The sequence below is a fragment of the Prionailurus viverrinus genome, chromosome A2 (assembly GCF_022837055.1).
Source record: "Prionailurus viverrinus isolate Anna chromosome A2, UM_Priviv_1.0, whole genome shotgun sequence".
Lineage (NCBI taxonomy): Eukaryota > Metazoa > Chordata > Mammalia > Carnivora > Felidae > Prionailurus > Prionailurus viverrinus.
In genome coordinates this window covers 8,981,108-8,995,852 of record NC_062562.1, presented here as the reverse complement: position 1 = coordinate 8,995,852, position 14,745 = coordinate 8,981,108, and the positions used below count along the sequence as shown (strand labels likewise).

Here is a 14,745-nt window from a genome sequence, read left to right as displayed (position 1 = left end):
GGTGACTCTGCCTTGGATACCCTCTTCGCTTCCAGGCCCAGCCACTTCCCCACCTGTCAGCACGACCACCACAGCCCGACCCACACCCCTCACCAGCACGGCCTCGCCCGCAGCCACCACCCCGCTCCGCCGGGTGCCCCTCACCACACACCCTGTGGGTGCCATCAACCAGCTGGGACCTGACCTGCCTCCAGCCACAGCCCCAGCTCCCAGCACCCGGCGGCCCCCAGCCCCCAACCTGCACGTGTCCCCAGAGCTCTTCTGTGAACCTAGAGAGGTGCGGCGGGTCCAGTGGCCGGCCACCCAGCAGGGCATGCTGGTGGAGAGGCCCTGCCCCAAGGGGACCCGAGGTGAGTACAGAGGCTGCGGCCGCCTCACTGTGGCTGGCCTGGGGAGTGGCCAAATCTGGTCTGGCCGGGGAAGGGGTCGGGAACGTGTCCGCCACTCAGCTTGGCCCAGGCCCACTCCCTTGTTCACGTTCCACGCCCAAGCATGGGCTTTCTGAGGACAGGGGTCACGCCTGACCTCTGCAGCTGTGCTCTCAGGGCACAGGAGCAGCTCAGTGAGTCCCCCTGCCCTGTCCCCTCTTGCAGTGCCGGGCAGACCGTGAAGGGAGCCCACAGGAGGTGACTTGGGCCCTGGAGCAGCCAGTAGCAGCAGCACAGAGAGCAGCTCGAGTGCTCTGTTGGGGGGGGGGGGGGGAAGGACCCCGTGCTCCAAGTGGAGCGATCCAAGGGGAGGGTCTGAAGAGGCTTCAAGGAGAGGGAGGGGTTCCAAGATGGACTTTGCTAGAAAGTTCCATTTCTGGTGGGCAAAGATGGAAGGAGGAGGAACCAAGAGGGGGAGCTGAGAAGTGAGGGGTGGCTTACGTCACCTCAGAGTGATGTCTCTCTTGACTGTCCGGCCCTCTTCATGTCTGGTCTTCCGTGTTTCCTTCACCTACTTGTTCTCCTCTGTTATCTCTTTTCCCTGCCGTGGCCCCTTCTCCTCTCCTTCCCTGTGGCTCCCTTCTCTGTTCCTGTCTGTCCCTGCAGGAATTGCCTCCTTCCAGTGTCTACCAGCCCTGGGGCTCTGGAACCCCCGGGGCCCTGACCTCAGCAACTGCACCTCCCCCTGGGTCAACCAGGTGGCCCAGAAGGTACCAGCAGCAGCTGCCCCTTCCAGACTGGCACATTTGCTTGCACACTGGGCCCTGGGTGGCCGGGCACAAGGCGCACTGGGGGCAGTAGAGCAATTGGGGAGACAAATAGGCCGGCAGGTCTGGGAGCCAGGACTGTGTGGGGTCCCCTCCCTGGCCTACTGCGGGAACAGAGACGGATGGGGAGGGCAAAGAGGCCAGAGAGAGAGAGAGGGAGGAGAGGGGCCAAGCAGGCTGGGCATGTTAAAAGGGAACATGTGGGAAGCAGGATGGTCTCTGAGGTAGCCGGGGGCCCCTACTCCCACCTCACACAGATCAAGAGTGGGGAGAATGCAGCCAATATTGCCAGTGAGCTAGCCCGTCACACCCGAGGCTCCATCTATGCGGGTGACGTGTCCTCCTCCGTGAAGCTGATGGAGCAGCTGCTGGATATTCTGGACGCCCAGCTGCAGGCCTTGCGGCCCATTGAGCGCGAGTCAGCTGGCAAGAACTACAACAAGGTGGGGCGTGGCAGTGGGGCCAACAGGGTGGGGCAGTGCCCTGAGGGTTCAAGAAGAGCCAGCCTGGTACCTCCACGCTGGACTGCCACCCATGGTGGTCAGAGAGGACCGGTCCTAGGCATGTTGGATCTTCCTCTCGAGTTGCCCTGGATGGTCCTTAGGGTTGGGGGTCCCTTAGGAATAGGTCTTGCTCGTGGCCCAGCCCTGGGTCGGTAACAGCTGCAGAAGAGCAACCTATCTGGGGCCCGGACGTGTCAGCCTGGGGGGCTGGTGGGGGGGGGGCGGGGAGGAGGGAAATGACAGCACCTCTCTCTCTTTTCCCAGATGCACAAGCGGGAGAGAACCTGCAAAGACTACATCAAGGTGAGGCCCAGAGGGCTCCTGCTGGCCACGGCCGAGCAGCAGGGGAGGGAGAGCTGGTGAGACAGCCCTCATGGCTTCTGGGCACGCCCCAGGCAGCACTGGGGCGGGAGGCTGAGAGAAGGGATGCAGAGCCCAGCCCAAGGAAGTGGAGGACGTGGGGGGAATCACAATGCCGCCCCCTCGCCTGTGTAGGCTGTGGTAGAGACTGTGGACAACCTGCTGCGGCCAGAGGCTCTGGAATCCTGGAAGGACATGAACGCTACGGAGCAGGTGCACACAGCCACCATGCTCTTGGATGTCCTGGAGGAGGGTGCCTTCCTGCTGGCCGACAATGTCAGGGAGCCCGCCCGCTTCCTGGCTGCCAAGCAGAATGTGGGTGAGTGCTGCGGTCATGACCAGGGCAAGTTCAGGTGCAAATCTTGAACTGTGAGGGCTGCAGCCCAGAGACCACGGGGGATGCCCTGGCCTTGGGCCTCTTGCCATAGCTGGGCCTCTGGACTGGGGATAGACCGCAACCACATCTGTCCTGCCATCCCCTGTCCCCACAGTCCTGGAGGTGACAGTCCTCAACACCGAGGGCCAAGTGCAGGAGCTGGTGTTTCCCCAGGAGTACCCAAGTGAGAACTCCATCCAGCTGTCCGCCAATACCATCAAGCAGAACAGCCGGAACGGTCAGTGCCCAAACCCTGGGCTGGCATCCCTGCTTCACTGGCAAAAAACATCAGTTCTTAAATTTTAGTGGTTTTGAAGAATCCGAGAAAAGGGTGGGACCCACAACACACAAGACTGTCCTATATTCAAGCTAGCATAATATTTCAGGGGATTCGTGGAGTCCTCCCTCCCGCCCCCCCCCCCTCAAAGCCCCACAGCACAGGAACTTTGCCAGGCTCACTGCTGTGTAAAAGCAGTCTACTCTCATAACTCAGGGAGGTCTGTCCCATTTGAGACTAAGGCTCAGAGAATGGGGATTTCCTCAAGGTAACACAGCAAATGAGGTGGGGCTGGGGACACGGCCCTGTCATTTGGAACCGTTTACAACTAACTGAACAATGGTACACAGAAGGGCTCCCCAAGCCCCCCTCACCTGGGCCACAGCCTGGCTCTGGAGGTCCTGCTGGCCGGTGTGGCTTGGTGGGGGGGGGGGGGGGGTGCTGGACCGAGGACTGATGGCTCGCCCTGCCATGCCCATCGTCCCCAGGTGTAGTCAAAGTCGTTTTCATCCTCTACAACAACCTGGGTCTCTTCCTGTCCACCGAGAACGCCACAGTGAAGCTGGCAGGTGAAGCAGGTACAGGTGGCCCAGGCGGCGCCTCCCTGGTGGTGAATTCGCAGGTCATCGCGGCGTCCATCAACAAGGAGTCCAGTCGAGTCTTTCTCATGGACCCTGTCATCTTCACTGTGGCCCACCTGGAGGTGAGCTGAGGCATCCCCCTTCCTCTGTGGGGGTCCCACCACCTTCCATGTTCCCAGCCTGCATATTCTCCCCACTATGTGTTCACCCACCCCAAGAACAAGTTACAATCCCTTTCTGGGACGCCAGTCCCCCGGCCTCCATCTCAACAGCTTGGGCCATTTGTCCCTGGAGACCCCAGACCGTCACCTGGAGCCCCGGCCCCTTTTCTCATGCTTGTCACCATCCCGGGAGCTGGGTGTGGGGGCCGGAATGGGATTCCCTGGACCTGACTTCCCGGCTGCCACCACACGACAGGCCAAGAACCACTTCAATGCTAACTGCTCCTTCTGGAACTACTCGGAGCGTTCCATGCTGGGCTACTGGTCAACCCAGGGCTGCCGCCTGGTGGAGTCCAACAAGACCCACACCACGTGTGCCTGCAGCCACCTCACCAACTTCGCCGTGCTGATGGCCCACCACGAGATCGTAAGCTGGCTGGCGTTCCGCTCCTCTGGGCAGGCCCACCTGCTCTCCTGGCCTTGCATGGCAGAGAGAGCACTGCATGGACAGTGCAGGGAAGGCCAGCTTCGTGGGCATGTGGGCAGGAGGGGGGCCACCAGTCTTGCCTGGGGCATGAGGCCGTATGTCTGGTTCTTTCTGGTCACGGTCCCACCTTCTCCCTTCTCTGGAGAAGCAAGTCGATGTCACCTTCGTCATCTCTCCACAAGCCTTCCAGAGCATGAGGAAGTGAGCGTGCCAGCCGCAGAAGGGTGGGGGCCGGCAAGCCGGCCAGGGGGCAGAAGGCCAGATGGGCAGCACTGGTGGTGCCCGTGACCTATGGCCTTGCTCGCCACTAGTACCTGGCTGAGCCCAGAGCGAGCCTGGCTACACAAAGGCCACAGGTGCTGAGTGCCCCCCCCCCCCCATCCCCCAGTACCAGGGCCGCATCAATGAGCTGCTGTTGTCGGTCATCACCTGGGTGGGCATCGTGATCTCCCTCGTCTGCCTGGCCATCTGTATCTCTACCTTCTGCTTCTTGCGGGGGCTGCAGACCGACCGCAACACCATCCATAAGAACCTGTGCATCAACCTCTTCCTGGCTGAGCTGCTCTTCCTGGTCGGGATCGACAAGACTCAGTATGAGGTAGGCTGGGGCTCAGGGACAGAGGCAGGGGGGAGGAGAGGCGGCGCCGGCCCGGGTGGCTCCTCACCTGTGGTCCCCGTCCCCGCTGCCCCCAGATCGCCTGCCCCATCTTCGCTGGCTTACTGCACTACTTCTTCCTGGCCGCCTTCTCCTGGCTGTGCCTGGAGGGTGTGCACCTCTATCTGCTGCTGGTGGAAGTGTTTGAGAGCGAGTACTCCCGTACTAAGTACTACTACTTGGGGGGCTACTGCTTCCCGGCACTGGTGGTGGGCATCGCGGCTGCCATCGACTACCGCAGCTATGGCACCGAGAAGGCGTGAGTGTTCCTCCTCCCACCCCCCCCCCCCCAAGTCTTTCCTCCTGCCTGGCTCTCTGCTCAGCAGTACCTCTTAGGCCAGGACCCTCAGGGCACTGGCCTCCCTCCTCCTGAGATCTAAGGCCACAGCAGAGTCCCTGGGGACTAGGATTGGGGAGGGGGAGGGCTTTCCCGCCTCTTGTCTACCCCAGCCCCACTTCCTTTATAGCTGCTGGCTCCGAGTGGACAATTATTTCATCTGGAGCTTCATCGGGCCAGTCTCCTTTGTTATCGTGGTAAGTAGGAAGGTGGTACCCGCCAGTACCACGTCTCCGTTCTTCGTGCAAGCTAGCCTTGACCCCTGAGCACCCCCCACTCCCCCCCGAGCCTTGAGAGGGCTGGTCTGACCACCATCAAAACCAAGCAGCCAACCAAGAGGACAAGAGCATAGCAGGTCCGTAAAGCTCCAGCACCGAGGCCCATCCGTCCAGGCACTGTGATTTGAGCCCCTGCCTGTGTCAGGTGTGGGCCCTGTCCTCCCAGCAGCAGGAGCCACATTAACAGTTGTTACCAGTCAGCAGACACCTGAGCACAGGTACATTGGCAGAGGCAGCCCTGAAGAAGGAGGGTTGAGACTAAGACTTGGCCAGGATCTCACAATGGGAGGTGGAGGGACCCCTAGCCTAGCCAGTACCACGTGTAGCCTAGCCCCTCCCCTTGTCCCACCCCCAGGTGAACCTGGTGTTCCTCATGGTGACCCTGCACAAGATGATCCGGAGCTCATCTGTGCTCAAGCCCGACTCCAGTCGCCTCGACAACATTAAGTGAGCAACCCTTCTGCACACCCCTGCCCCTGATGTCTCCATACTGGGCCTGGCCTCTCCCGGGGCTTCCTAAAATGTGGTGCTCTCACTTTCAGTACCACACGATGTGATTTTAAGGACAAATGTGGTGTTTTATTGTGCCTGTTATATATCTACTTAATGAGTATTGGAAAACGCAGGATTTAACACATCTAACCTGTGCTCTTGGAGACATAGCTGGTTAGTGTAAGGCTAAGTGCAAAAGGTAAGTCCACCTCAAGGAAACTTACAGAGAAATAGGCAGCAAAAGACAGTTTAAGGGTCTGGAAACACGGACCAAAGGGTGAAGGCTAACGACTGACCTTTGCAAAACCCCAAACCCCGACCTCGGGCCCGGGCTGGTTGAAAGTACGGCTGTGCAGGCCATTCCCCCCAAGGCCCACGCATCCTAGGTGGGTCTTTGCAGACGGCATCGAGGCTCGCCTGAAGAGGGACACGCAGCAGGGCTACGGGGCAGGGTTTCTCCACTGTAAGGGACTTTGATATCCCTTCTCCCTCTCCCCCTCCCCAGATCCTGGGCCCTGGGGGCCATCGCGCTGCTCTTCCTGCTGGGTCTCACTTGGGCTTTCGGCCTGCTCTTCATCAATAAGGAGTCGGTGGTCATGGCCTATCTCTTCACCACTTTCAACGCCTTCCAGGGGGTCTTCATCTTTGTCTTTCACTGCGCCTTACAAAAGAAGGTGAGGTCAGGGCAGGGGTGCAAGTGCCTGCCTTCTGCGGTGGCACTGTGTCTGCTGTGAGGGGAGAGCAGGCTTGGGGTCAGGAAGGATTTAGGCAGGGGTGAAGATGGTTCTGGAAAAGAGCAAGATACGGCAACACGGGGGAGCAAGAAAGCAGGACAGGTCTGGGGAGCTGGGAGAGCACAGGGCAGGATTGTGACAGAGGATCAACCTCACCCCCACCCCCCCCGCCCCCCAGCGTGGGGCACAAATCAAGGGTGTAGGAGGGAGAGGACTGAGTACCACCCAGACACAACGTTTCTACTTCAGTAGTTGGGAGATGAACTGTGAGTTTTGTGGTAACAGTTTCCTTTTCAAATGTGTGAAAATCTGAATCATGAAGAAATATATATATGAAGGAGATCACAGAAGCAGACGAGTGTGGAGAGGGTATACAGGCAGTAAGCTCTAGACGAAAGTTGGGGAACCTGAACCAAGGTGTTTGTAGACTTCGTCTTCAAGGGAGTAGGAGCCCCAGACAGTGGTGGGGGCAGGTGGACAGTGAAGTGGGGAAGGCTGAAGCAGGGATCACAAGATCGCTGCTGCAAGACCCTGGGGCCTGCGTTGGATACGCAGGGACAGTGTGTGCCGCCCCCGTGGCACACAGCCAAAGCCAACATCCTCGCACAGCCCCCACTTCACGCACAGTGACAACGACACCCTTACTGCAGCCGCAGGCTCGCGCATTCCTACCCGGGCCTCCCTCTCCTCCCCTCCAGCCATGCTCTCCTCTGCTTTCTCTCGAACACCTAGACACGGACCCTCCTCAGGGCTTGTCCCTGCTCCTCCCCACATATCCACAAGGTCTGCTGCCTTATTTCTTTCAGATCTTTGCTGAGAGGGCTCCTCAGGGAGGCTCCCCCTGGTCTATTTGAAATCACAGACCCCCACTACACCCCCAACCCACAGCACGGCCCAACCCCCCTCCCAGTCATAGTTGTCTGTACAGCACCTGACACCATCAAACATCCCACACGACGTGCCGACGTTTGCATCTACGTGTGTCTCTGTCTACCACGGTACTAGCTCTCAGGGGTAGAGCCGTGGGTCTGATTTGTTCTATGCCATTCCTGGGGCCTAAACTCTCCCTGGCACACGGCACATGCTCATTAAAGATCTGTCGTGTGAACAAATGAGAAACCCAGCAGTGGATGTGGAGAAAGGAGGTTGGGCCTGAGCAGCGAGAGAGGCTGGCTGGCCGTGGTGGGACAGGAGACGGAGAGGCTCACGGGGCGCCCGCTGCCAGCTCCCTGTCCTCCTCCCCACCCAGGTGCACAAGGAGTACAGCAAGTGCCTGCGTCACTCCTACTGCTGCATCCGTTCCCCCCCTGGGGGCGCTCATGGCTCACTGAAGACCTCAGCCATGCGGAGCAACACCCGCTACTACACAGGGACCCAGGTATCTGGGCCGGGGCCAGGGCACCGGGCAGGGCTCCCTGGGGCTGAGTGTTGCACCCACAAGCCCGAGAGGCAAGGCAGCACTCAGCCCGGGTCCCTGGTGGTGCTCATCAGGCGAGTGACCTCAGAAAGATCCTGGAGGGTGGGCGCCCCGGGGGCCCCCTCACGTCCAGGCTATGTCCCCAGAGCCGAATCCGGAGGATGTGGAACGACACCGTGAGGAAACAGACGGAGTCCTCCTTCATGGCAGGCGACATCAACAGTACCCCCACCCTGAACAGAGGTGAGACAGCATCCCTCGCCCTTCACTTTATCCCTCAAGGTTCTTAGACCAGTGTCTCTGGGCCACCTTGTGACCTCTGACGTCCTGGACAGGTACCATGGGGAACCACCTGCTGACCAACCCCGTGCTACAGCCCCGTGGGGGCACCAGCCCCTACAACACCCTCATTGCTGAGTCGGTGGGCTTCAATCCCTCCTCGCCCCCTGTCTTCAACTCCCCAGGTGAGAGCACTCCAGTACAGGAAGAGATCAGCAGCTCAGGTCGGGGAGTGTGAGGTCTGCCTCCCAAGGGTCTCTGCTTGGGGCATCCTCATGCTTCCTGAACTGGAGCCTGGGCTTGACTTCCCAAGCACACTCTCACCTTCTCTCTTTTCTCTCCTCGCTGGCACCTGCAGGGAGCTACCGGGAACCCAGTAAGTGTGACTTGCCTGGTAACGTTTCTGAGGCTGGGAGGAAAATGTGATGGTGGCCTCCTGGGATGACCTCACTCAGGGAGAACTCAGGGTGCCCCCCAACCCCCCCCCCCACCCACCCACATACAGCCGGAGGGGGTTATATTTGGCTCTCAGGTAGGCAGTGAAGGTGAGGAGTGTCAGAGCACAGGAAATGGAACCGGTCACACAGAACTCTTCACATAGCCTCTACCTGAGAGGGGACCCGGAGAGAACTGGTCCCCACCCCCTTCCCCAAACCTGCTACTGGGCTGGCATCCCCTCTGCCAGTGAGAAAGAATGGGAATGGGAGAGCTCAGCCCAGGGGGAAGCAGGCACCCCCTCTCCCGTGTGCCCATGCCCCTGTCGCCGCCCACGCGCCTCCTGAGCCGATCCCCTTTTGCCTGCAGAGCACCCTCTGGGAGGCCGGGAAGCCTGTGGCATGGACACACTGCCCCTCAATGGCAACTTCAACAACAGTTACTCCTTGCGAAGTGGGGATTTCCCTCCAGGGGATGGGGCCTCCGAGCCACCCCGAGGCCGGAACCTGGCCGACGCTGCCGCCTTCGAGAAGATGATCATCTCAGAGCTGGTACACAACAACCTGCGGGGCGGCAGCAGCGGGGCCAAGGGCCCTCCACCACCCGAACCCCCCGTGCCACCTGTGCCAGGGGGCGGTGGCGAGGAAGAAGCAGGCGGGCCCGGGGGTGCTGACCGGGCAGAGATCGAACTTCTCTACAAGGCCCTGGAGGAGCCGCTGCTGCTGCCCCGGGCCCAGTCGGTGCTGTACCAGAGCGATCTGGATGAGTCGGAGAGCTGCACTGCGGAGGATGGGGCCACCAGCCGGCCCCTCTCCTCCCCTCCGGGCCGGGACTCCCTCTATGCCAGCGGGGCCAACCTGCGGGACTCGCCCTCCTACCCGGACAGCAGCCCCGAGGGGCCCAGTGAGGCCCTCCCACCACCCCCGCCTGCGCCCCCCGGCCCCCCTGAAATCTACTACACCTCGCGCCCACCTGCCCTGGTGGCCCGGAACCCCCTGCAGGGCTACTACCAGGTGCGGCGGCCCAGCCACGAGGGCTACCTGGCAGCCCCAGGCCTGGAGGGGCCAGGGCCCGACGGGGATGGGCAGATGCAGCTGGTCACCAGTCTCTGAGGGACCTCACGGACCAGGGGCTGGTGGCCCAGGCCAGAGAGGGAACCCTGGGTGGGGCTCTGGTGGGAGAGGGAGACTCATGGAGACAGTGGCTGGTGGGCCACTCTCTCCAAGTACCCGTCGGCCGTGGGCCCTCTAGGCCCCTCAGGAGTTCTGCCATGGGGGCCTGTGGTGCAGGGTTCACAGACAGGGTTTCCTACCAGCCACGTGCACCAGCTCGAATTGGGGGAAGTGCAGTGAGGAGAAGCCAAGAGGTCCCCAAGGGAGTAAGGAAGGAGAAATTGGAGGGGTGCAGCCCACTCTCTACTTCCCCCTCTCCCCTACCTTCCTCCCCCCTGGAGGGAAACGAGGGCTTTGGTTTCCTTGGGCCAAGGGCCCTGCTGAATGGAACCTGTCCGCTGCTCCTCTCTCTGCATCTGGAAATGCTGCCAGCTGCACCAGGAAAGAGCAGTGGGAGCAGACAGACAGGTTCCTCCTGCATTAGTTCCCTGCTCCTTGGAGACTGGGGCCTCTGGCCCAAGAGAAGGCCCCAGGGCAGGCGGAACGGGCAGTTGTGGCTGCTGGTTTAAAGGTGGAACTTTCTCTGAAGCTCCTTCCCTCCACTGCTCTTCATCCTTGCCTCCCCAGCAAGCCTGCCCATCAGCCTCCTCAAGTGCACCCAGTGACCCCCTCCCTTGGGGTGACTCCTGATGAAGCACAACTCCCCGCAGGGCCCCCAGCCCACAGGGGTGGCCATATTTGGGCAGTTCCCAGTCCTGTGGGCTCGGCTAACTGGGGAGCAGATTTTGGGTCTGGATCTCCCTGGGGAGTGGGTCCTGGGCTTGGATCTTTCCCTAGGGGGCCATCTTACCCCTTCCTCTCTCCTCCTCCTCCCCCATTGCTGTAAATATTTCAACGAAATGAAAAAGACAAAAAAAAAAAAAAAAGACAAAAAAAAAAAAAAAAAAAAAAAGGAAAGAAAATCTCATCACTTGAAGCCACCGGGAGCCTGTGGCCCAGCCAGCCCGGGGCTTTCTCCGGAGCAGAGTGGCGCCGCCGGGCCCTGGCAGCCAGGACTTCTCCGTGTATGTGTGCATCCCCAGCCGGGGTGGGCGGGCCGCCAGAGCAGCTTTTTACAATCCAGAGACAGAAAACAAAACCTAGAAGCAACAGCGAAACAAAGAACCTGTTTCCTTCCCGGCACTGTTTCTGTCGCCTCTTTCCCTGCTCCGCCTGTCCCTGGCCTCAGTCAGCCCTCCTGGGGCGTGTACCTCACTGCCTGCCCCAGGACCGGGGCCTGTCTCCCCCTCCCCTCCCCACTGGCCCGGGGGAGACACCCTCACACCCAAAGATGCTTTTGCCAAGATGGCTGCGCTGTCCCTTTGAGTTCCTGCTTCTTGTATATTGCTTCTGGGACTCTGGGCCGAGGAAGAAGGGACTGATTTCCCACCTAGAGAGGTTGATGGGGGAAGGAAAGTGGAGGCAGCAAGTGGTGGGTGTGACCGGGAGGCTAGGAGTGGTGAAGCTGTCTTCTCTCTTGAGGGGGGTGGGGAGGGTATGCAAAGGTGAGAGATCACCTTCCCTCCCCTACACCCTCCTGCAGGGGACACAGAGCCAAGTACCAGGGCCTGCAGTCAGGACACCTTTGTATTGGGGGCTCTACCCCCAACCTATAGACTCTGGAAGCTTCAGGCTGGGGATGTCTCCTGAGTACCTCTTCCAGCACCCTCCTCCCCAGCCTCTCACCCTGGCCTCCCCCGCCCCAACTCTTTGAGGGTAGGGTAGTCCCATTGCCACACTAGCCCAGCCCTACCATTGCCATTCTCCCAGGGGTGGCCCTCCACCCCTATTCTGGCCCCCTTCTTGTCTCTTTTGCCCCTCTCTCTTTTCTCACAAGTGCCATGAGTTTTCAAACATCTTCGGGTCTCAGCCTGCTGCTGCCATAAACTTCTTTGGGTTAAGGGGGCGGGGGTGGGGGGGGAAGGCTCTAGGGAGGAACTAGGGGAAAGGGACAGGTAGGTGGCTGGAGGAACCCTTTTTGCTGCTAGAAAGTCCCTCCCTTCTCCTGGGGAGCTGGGGCTGGCTTGTCCCCATCAGTTAGGGGAGAAGGGGTCAGACCAAAGATGGTGGTTTGTCCCATGTAGGGAGACAGGTGTGGGGAGAAGGCAGGTTTGGGTTCCATATCTGGCTTTTCGGTAGGAAGGCTTAACCTCATTCAGCAGAAGAACATGGGTAAGTCTGGATGGGGAAGAGAGAAGTATAGGGACAGTCTTGCCCAGACAGCTCTGTGGCCTTCCTTGGTATCACTAGGCCAGGAACTCCACTTAGGAAGGGGCAGTTAGAGGTCTGTGAAGAGCTGGCAAGAGAGGAGGGACAATGGAGGAGTTGGCCAGGCGTCAGTCCAGCCAGAGCCAGAGGCTGCCTCTGCCACCAGTAAGAGGGCTGGAGAGCAGGCTTGGAGGGAGAGTTCCACAGGGGGTGGGTGCTGGAGGTAGGCAAGGAATCCGCTTTCTCTCCCCTGACCAGCCCTCCTTTTATCTCTCCAGATACTGACAATCAAGGGGAGAGAGGGTGTGGTGGGTCCCTAGGTTCTCATTCCAGCCAAAATCACCAAGGTGGAGTCCCAGGCCTCAGCTGCATGGCAGGGCCCCCTGGTGGGGTTGGGCACCACTGCAGTCAAGTGCAAAAAGCCACCCCCGAGAGCCCAGGTGTCCCCTCACCCCAACCAGACCTGGTGCCTTGACACCCCACCCCAGCTGGGACAGTATAGAGAAGGAAGGGTCTTGGTTTCCTCTCCTACTCTCTTCCTTGGGCTCCTGAATTCATTTGCTTTTAAATCTTAGTATTTTTTGTTGTTGTTTCCCTGGCCTTCCTTTCTCTGTCAACACCTCTTTCCCTGTGTCTTTTTCACTGTCTCTGTGTACCTCTTCTTTCACCCTCAATATCTCTTGTGTCCATTCGGGCCTCCTCCCCTCTCTCCCATGCCCCCCAGTCCCTCCTTGGTCTCCTTTTCGATATGCCAAACCAATTTTGGGTCGAGTGCATTTAACGAGAACAAAACAAAAGGCTCATAACAAGAACGTTTCAGAAAAAAACAAAAAGTTTAAAAAAAATTGTTGAGTCAAAAAAATCAAACAATAAAGAAATTAAGATTTCTTGGAACGACAAGAGTGGCGTGACTCGCTGGGGGGTAAGAAGTGGGTGAGTGGATCTGCTCAGAGTGTCCCCATGAGGCTGACACGGTGAGAACCTGCACTGCAGCATTGTGAACCCACCGCAGAGGCCTGGCGAGTCACAGAATCCTAACACTCACAGAGAACTCTGTAAGTTCCTGGGTCTGGCTGAGCACTTCAGGTGCAGTTTCTCTTTGAATCCGCATAAATGCTCTATGGGGGAGGTTATCAGATCTCCATTTTGCAGACGGGGAACCTGGCTTACAGTGCCTAGATGAATGCCCAAGTCTCTCTGGCCAGGCCACTGCGTATCAAGTGTCAGAGAAGCCCCACCAGCTGTATTTCAGGCAGAGTGCAGGCACTGTATGCTGTGCCTGTCTCGTTCCACCTGCCATTCCTAGACCCCCACATGCTGCTGGAACGGTGCATTTTCAAACGTGCCAAGGTGGGACCGCATCACGTGTATTGCACATTCTCAAATGCAGCTCCCAGTGCTCCGAGAGAGGAAGGACTATTCAAACAGTGCGGGCATCTCTCTGTGCCTCCCTCCCTTCAACATCTGCATCCAGGATGCCACACTCCCGACTGTCTTCCCACCTCTCCAGCCACTCCTTCCCAGTTTGTGGCTGGTTCCTTCTCATCTCCTGACTCTTAACACCGTGAGACCAGATACCTACACTCACTCCTTAGCAGATCTCAGCCTTGCTGCATGGTTGTACATAGTAACTATAAACTGACAACTCCCAAACACAGAATTCCAGGCTGAACTTCTGCCTTGAGTTCCAAATTCTTTCACATCCAACCTACCCCCTCCACATTTCCCCCTAGGTGTCTGGCAGGACTTCAAACTTAACTTGTCCAAACCTGTCCCCCACAGCTCCTCTCATAGACTCCCCACCTCAACTAATCGCAAATCCATCTGCGACTCAAGAATAAACCCTTGGAGGTTCCTTTGAACTTACCTCTTTGTTCAACCTCACATCTAAACTGACAGAAAATGGAATGGTGGTTCTAACTTCAAATTATCCACAGTTAATTCTTATCACCCTGGTTCAAGCCACCATTGTCTCTCATCACGACCACTGCAACACTCCCCTAACTAATTCCCTTGTCCTTCTTCAGGCTTTTCTCAACACAGAAACCAGAATGATCTTGGTAAGCACCTTGTCCCTCCTCTGCTCAAAACTCTCCAGTAACCTCTTCTCTTGCCCAGACAAAAGGCCAAAGTCAGCCCAACGGCCTACAATGACCTATGAGGCTCTACAACATCAGATCTCATCCCCGTGGCTCTCCTCCTGCTTCCCTCCACTCTAGCCACGCTGGGTTCCTCACTGCACACAAAGATGCAGGCACCTGCCTCAGAGCCTTTGCCCTGGCCATTCCATAGCATTCACTTATTCTCCTGCAGAGAAGTCTCCTGCTTATGAAAATCAGAGCTTCCCAAGCCACTCCATTTAAACTGCAATTGGCGGGGCGCCTGGGTGGCGCAGTCGGTTAAGTGTCCGACTTCAGCCAGGTCACGATCTCGCGGTCCCGGAGTTCGAGCCCTGCGTCGGGCTCTGGGCTGATGGCTCAGAGCCTGGAGCCTGTTTCCGATTCTGTGTCTCCCTCTCTCTCTGCCCCTCCCCCGTTCATGCTCTGTCTCTCTCTGTCCCAAAAATAAACGTTCAAAAAAAAAATTTTTTTTTAAATAAACTGCAATTGGCTACTCCAGAACTCCCTAAAACACATTTTGCTTCGTTGGTCTCCCGTAGCACTCCTATCTAGCAAACTAAGAAACTTCTTTTGCTTGTTTATTATCTGCCTCCCCAACCAGAATGTCATGTAGAATGGTGTGTTTTTGTTCAGTGCTGTTCCCCAGTGTCTAGCACAGCATCTGACACACAGTAAGTGATCAATAAATATTTGTTAAAG

The 14,745-nt window shown here is 58.4% G+C and overlaps 1 protein-coding gene across 4 annotated transcripts in view; it reads left to right on the top strand.

Moving 5' to 3' along the window:
- ADGRL1 (adhesion G protein-coupled receptor L1) overlaps nucleotides 1-12,818 on the top strand; it is a 44,280-nt gene extending 31,462 nt beyond the window's left edge. For all 4 annotated transcript variants that reach the window (XM_047842117.1, XM_047842125.1, XM_047842135.1 and 1 more), the window contains 18 exons: nucleotides 36-350; nucleotides 1,035-1,138; nucleotides 1,453-1,638; nucleotides 1,963-2,001; nucleotides 2,194-2,377; nucleotides 2,550-2,672; nucleotides 3,200-3,414; nucleotides 3,710-3,880; nucleotides 4,329-4,538; nucleotides 4,634-4,854; nucleotides 5,063-5,129; nucleotides 5,566-5,657; nucleotides 6,208-6,376; nucleotides 7,686-7,814; nucleotides 8,000-8,096; nucleotides 8,189-8,317; nucleotides 8,491-8,508; nucleotides 8,937-12,818. In XM_047842117.1, the coding sequence (XP_047698073.1) occupies nucleotides 36-350; nucleotides 1,035-1,138; nucleotides 1,453-1,638; nucleotides 1,963-2,001; nucleotides 2,194-2,377; nucleotides 2,550-2,672; nucleotides 3,200-3,414; nucleotides 3,710-3,880; nucleotides 4,329-4,538; nucleotides 4,634-4,854; nucleotides 5,063-5,129; nucleotides 5,566-5,657; nucleotides 6,208-6,376; nucleotides 7,686-7,814; nucleotides 8,000-8,096; nucleotides 8,189-8,317; nucleotides 8,491-8,508; nucleotides 8,937-9,679 (3,212 nt within the window). In that variant the 3' untranslated portion in view covers nucleotides 9,680-12,818. The remainder of the gene's footprint in view (nucleotides 1-35; nucleotides 351-1,034; nucleotides 1,139-1,452; nucleotides 1,639-1,962; nucleotides 2,002-2,193; nucleotides 2,378-2,549; nucleotides 2,673-3,199; nucleotides 3,415-3,709; nucleotides 3,881-4,328; nucleotides 4,539-4,633; nucleotides 4,855-5,062; nucleotides 5,130-5,565; nucleotides 5,658-6,207; nucleotides 6,377-7,685; nucleotides 7,815-7,999; nucleotides 8,097-8,188; nucleotides 8,318-8,490; nucleotides 8,509-8,936) is intronic.
- Nucleotides 12,819-14,745: the final 1,927 nt, after the last annotated feature.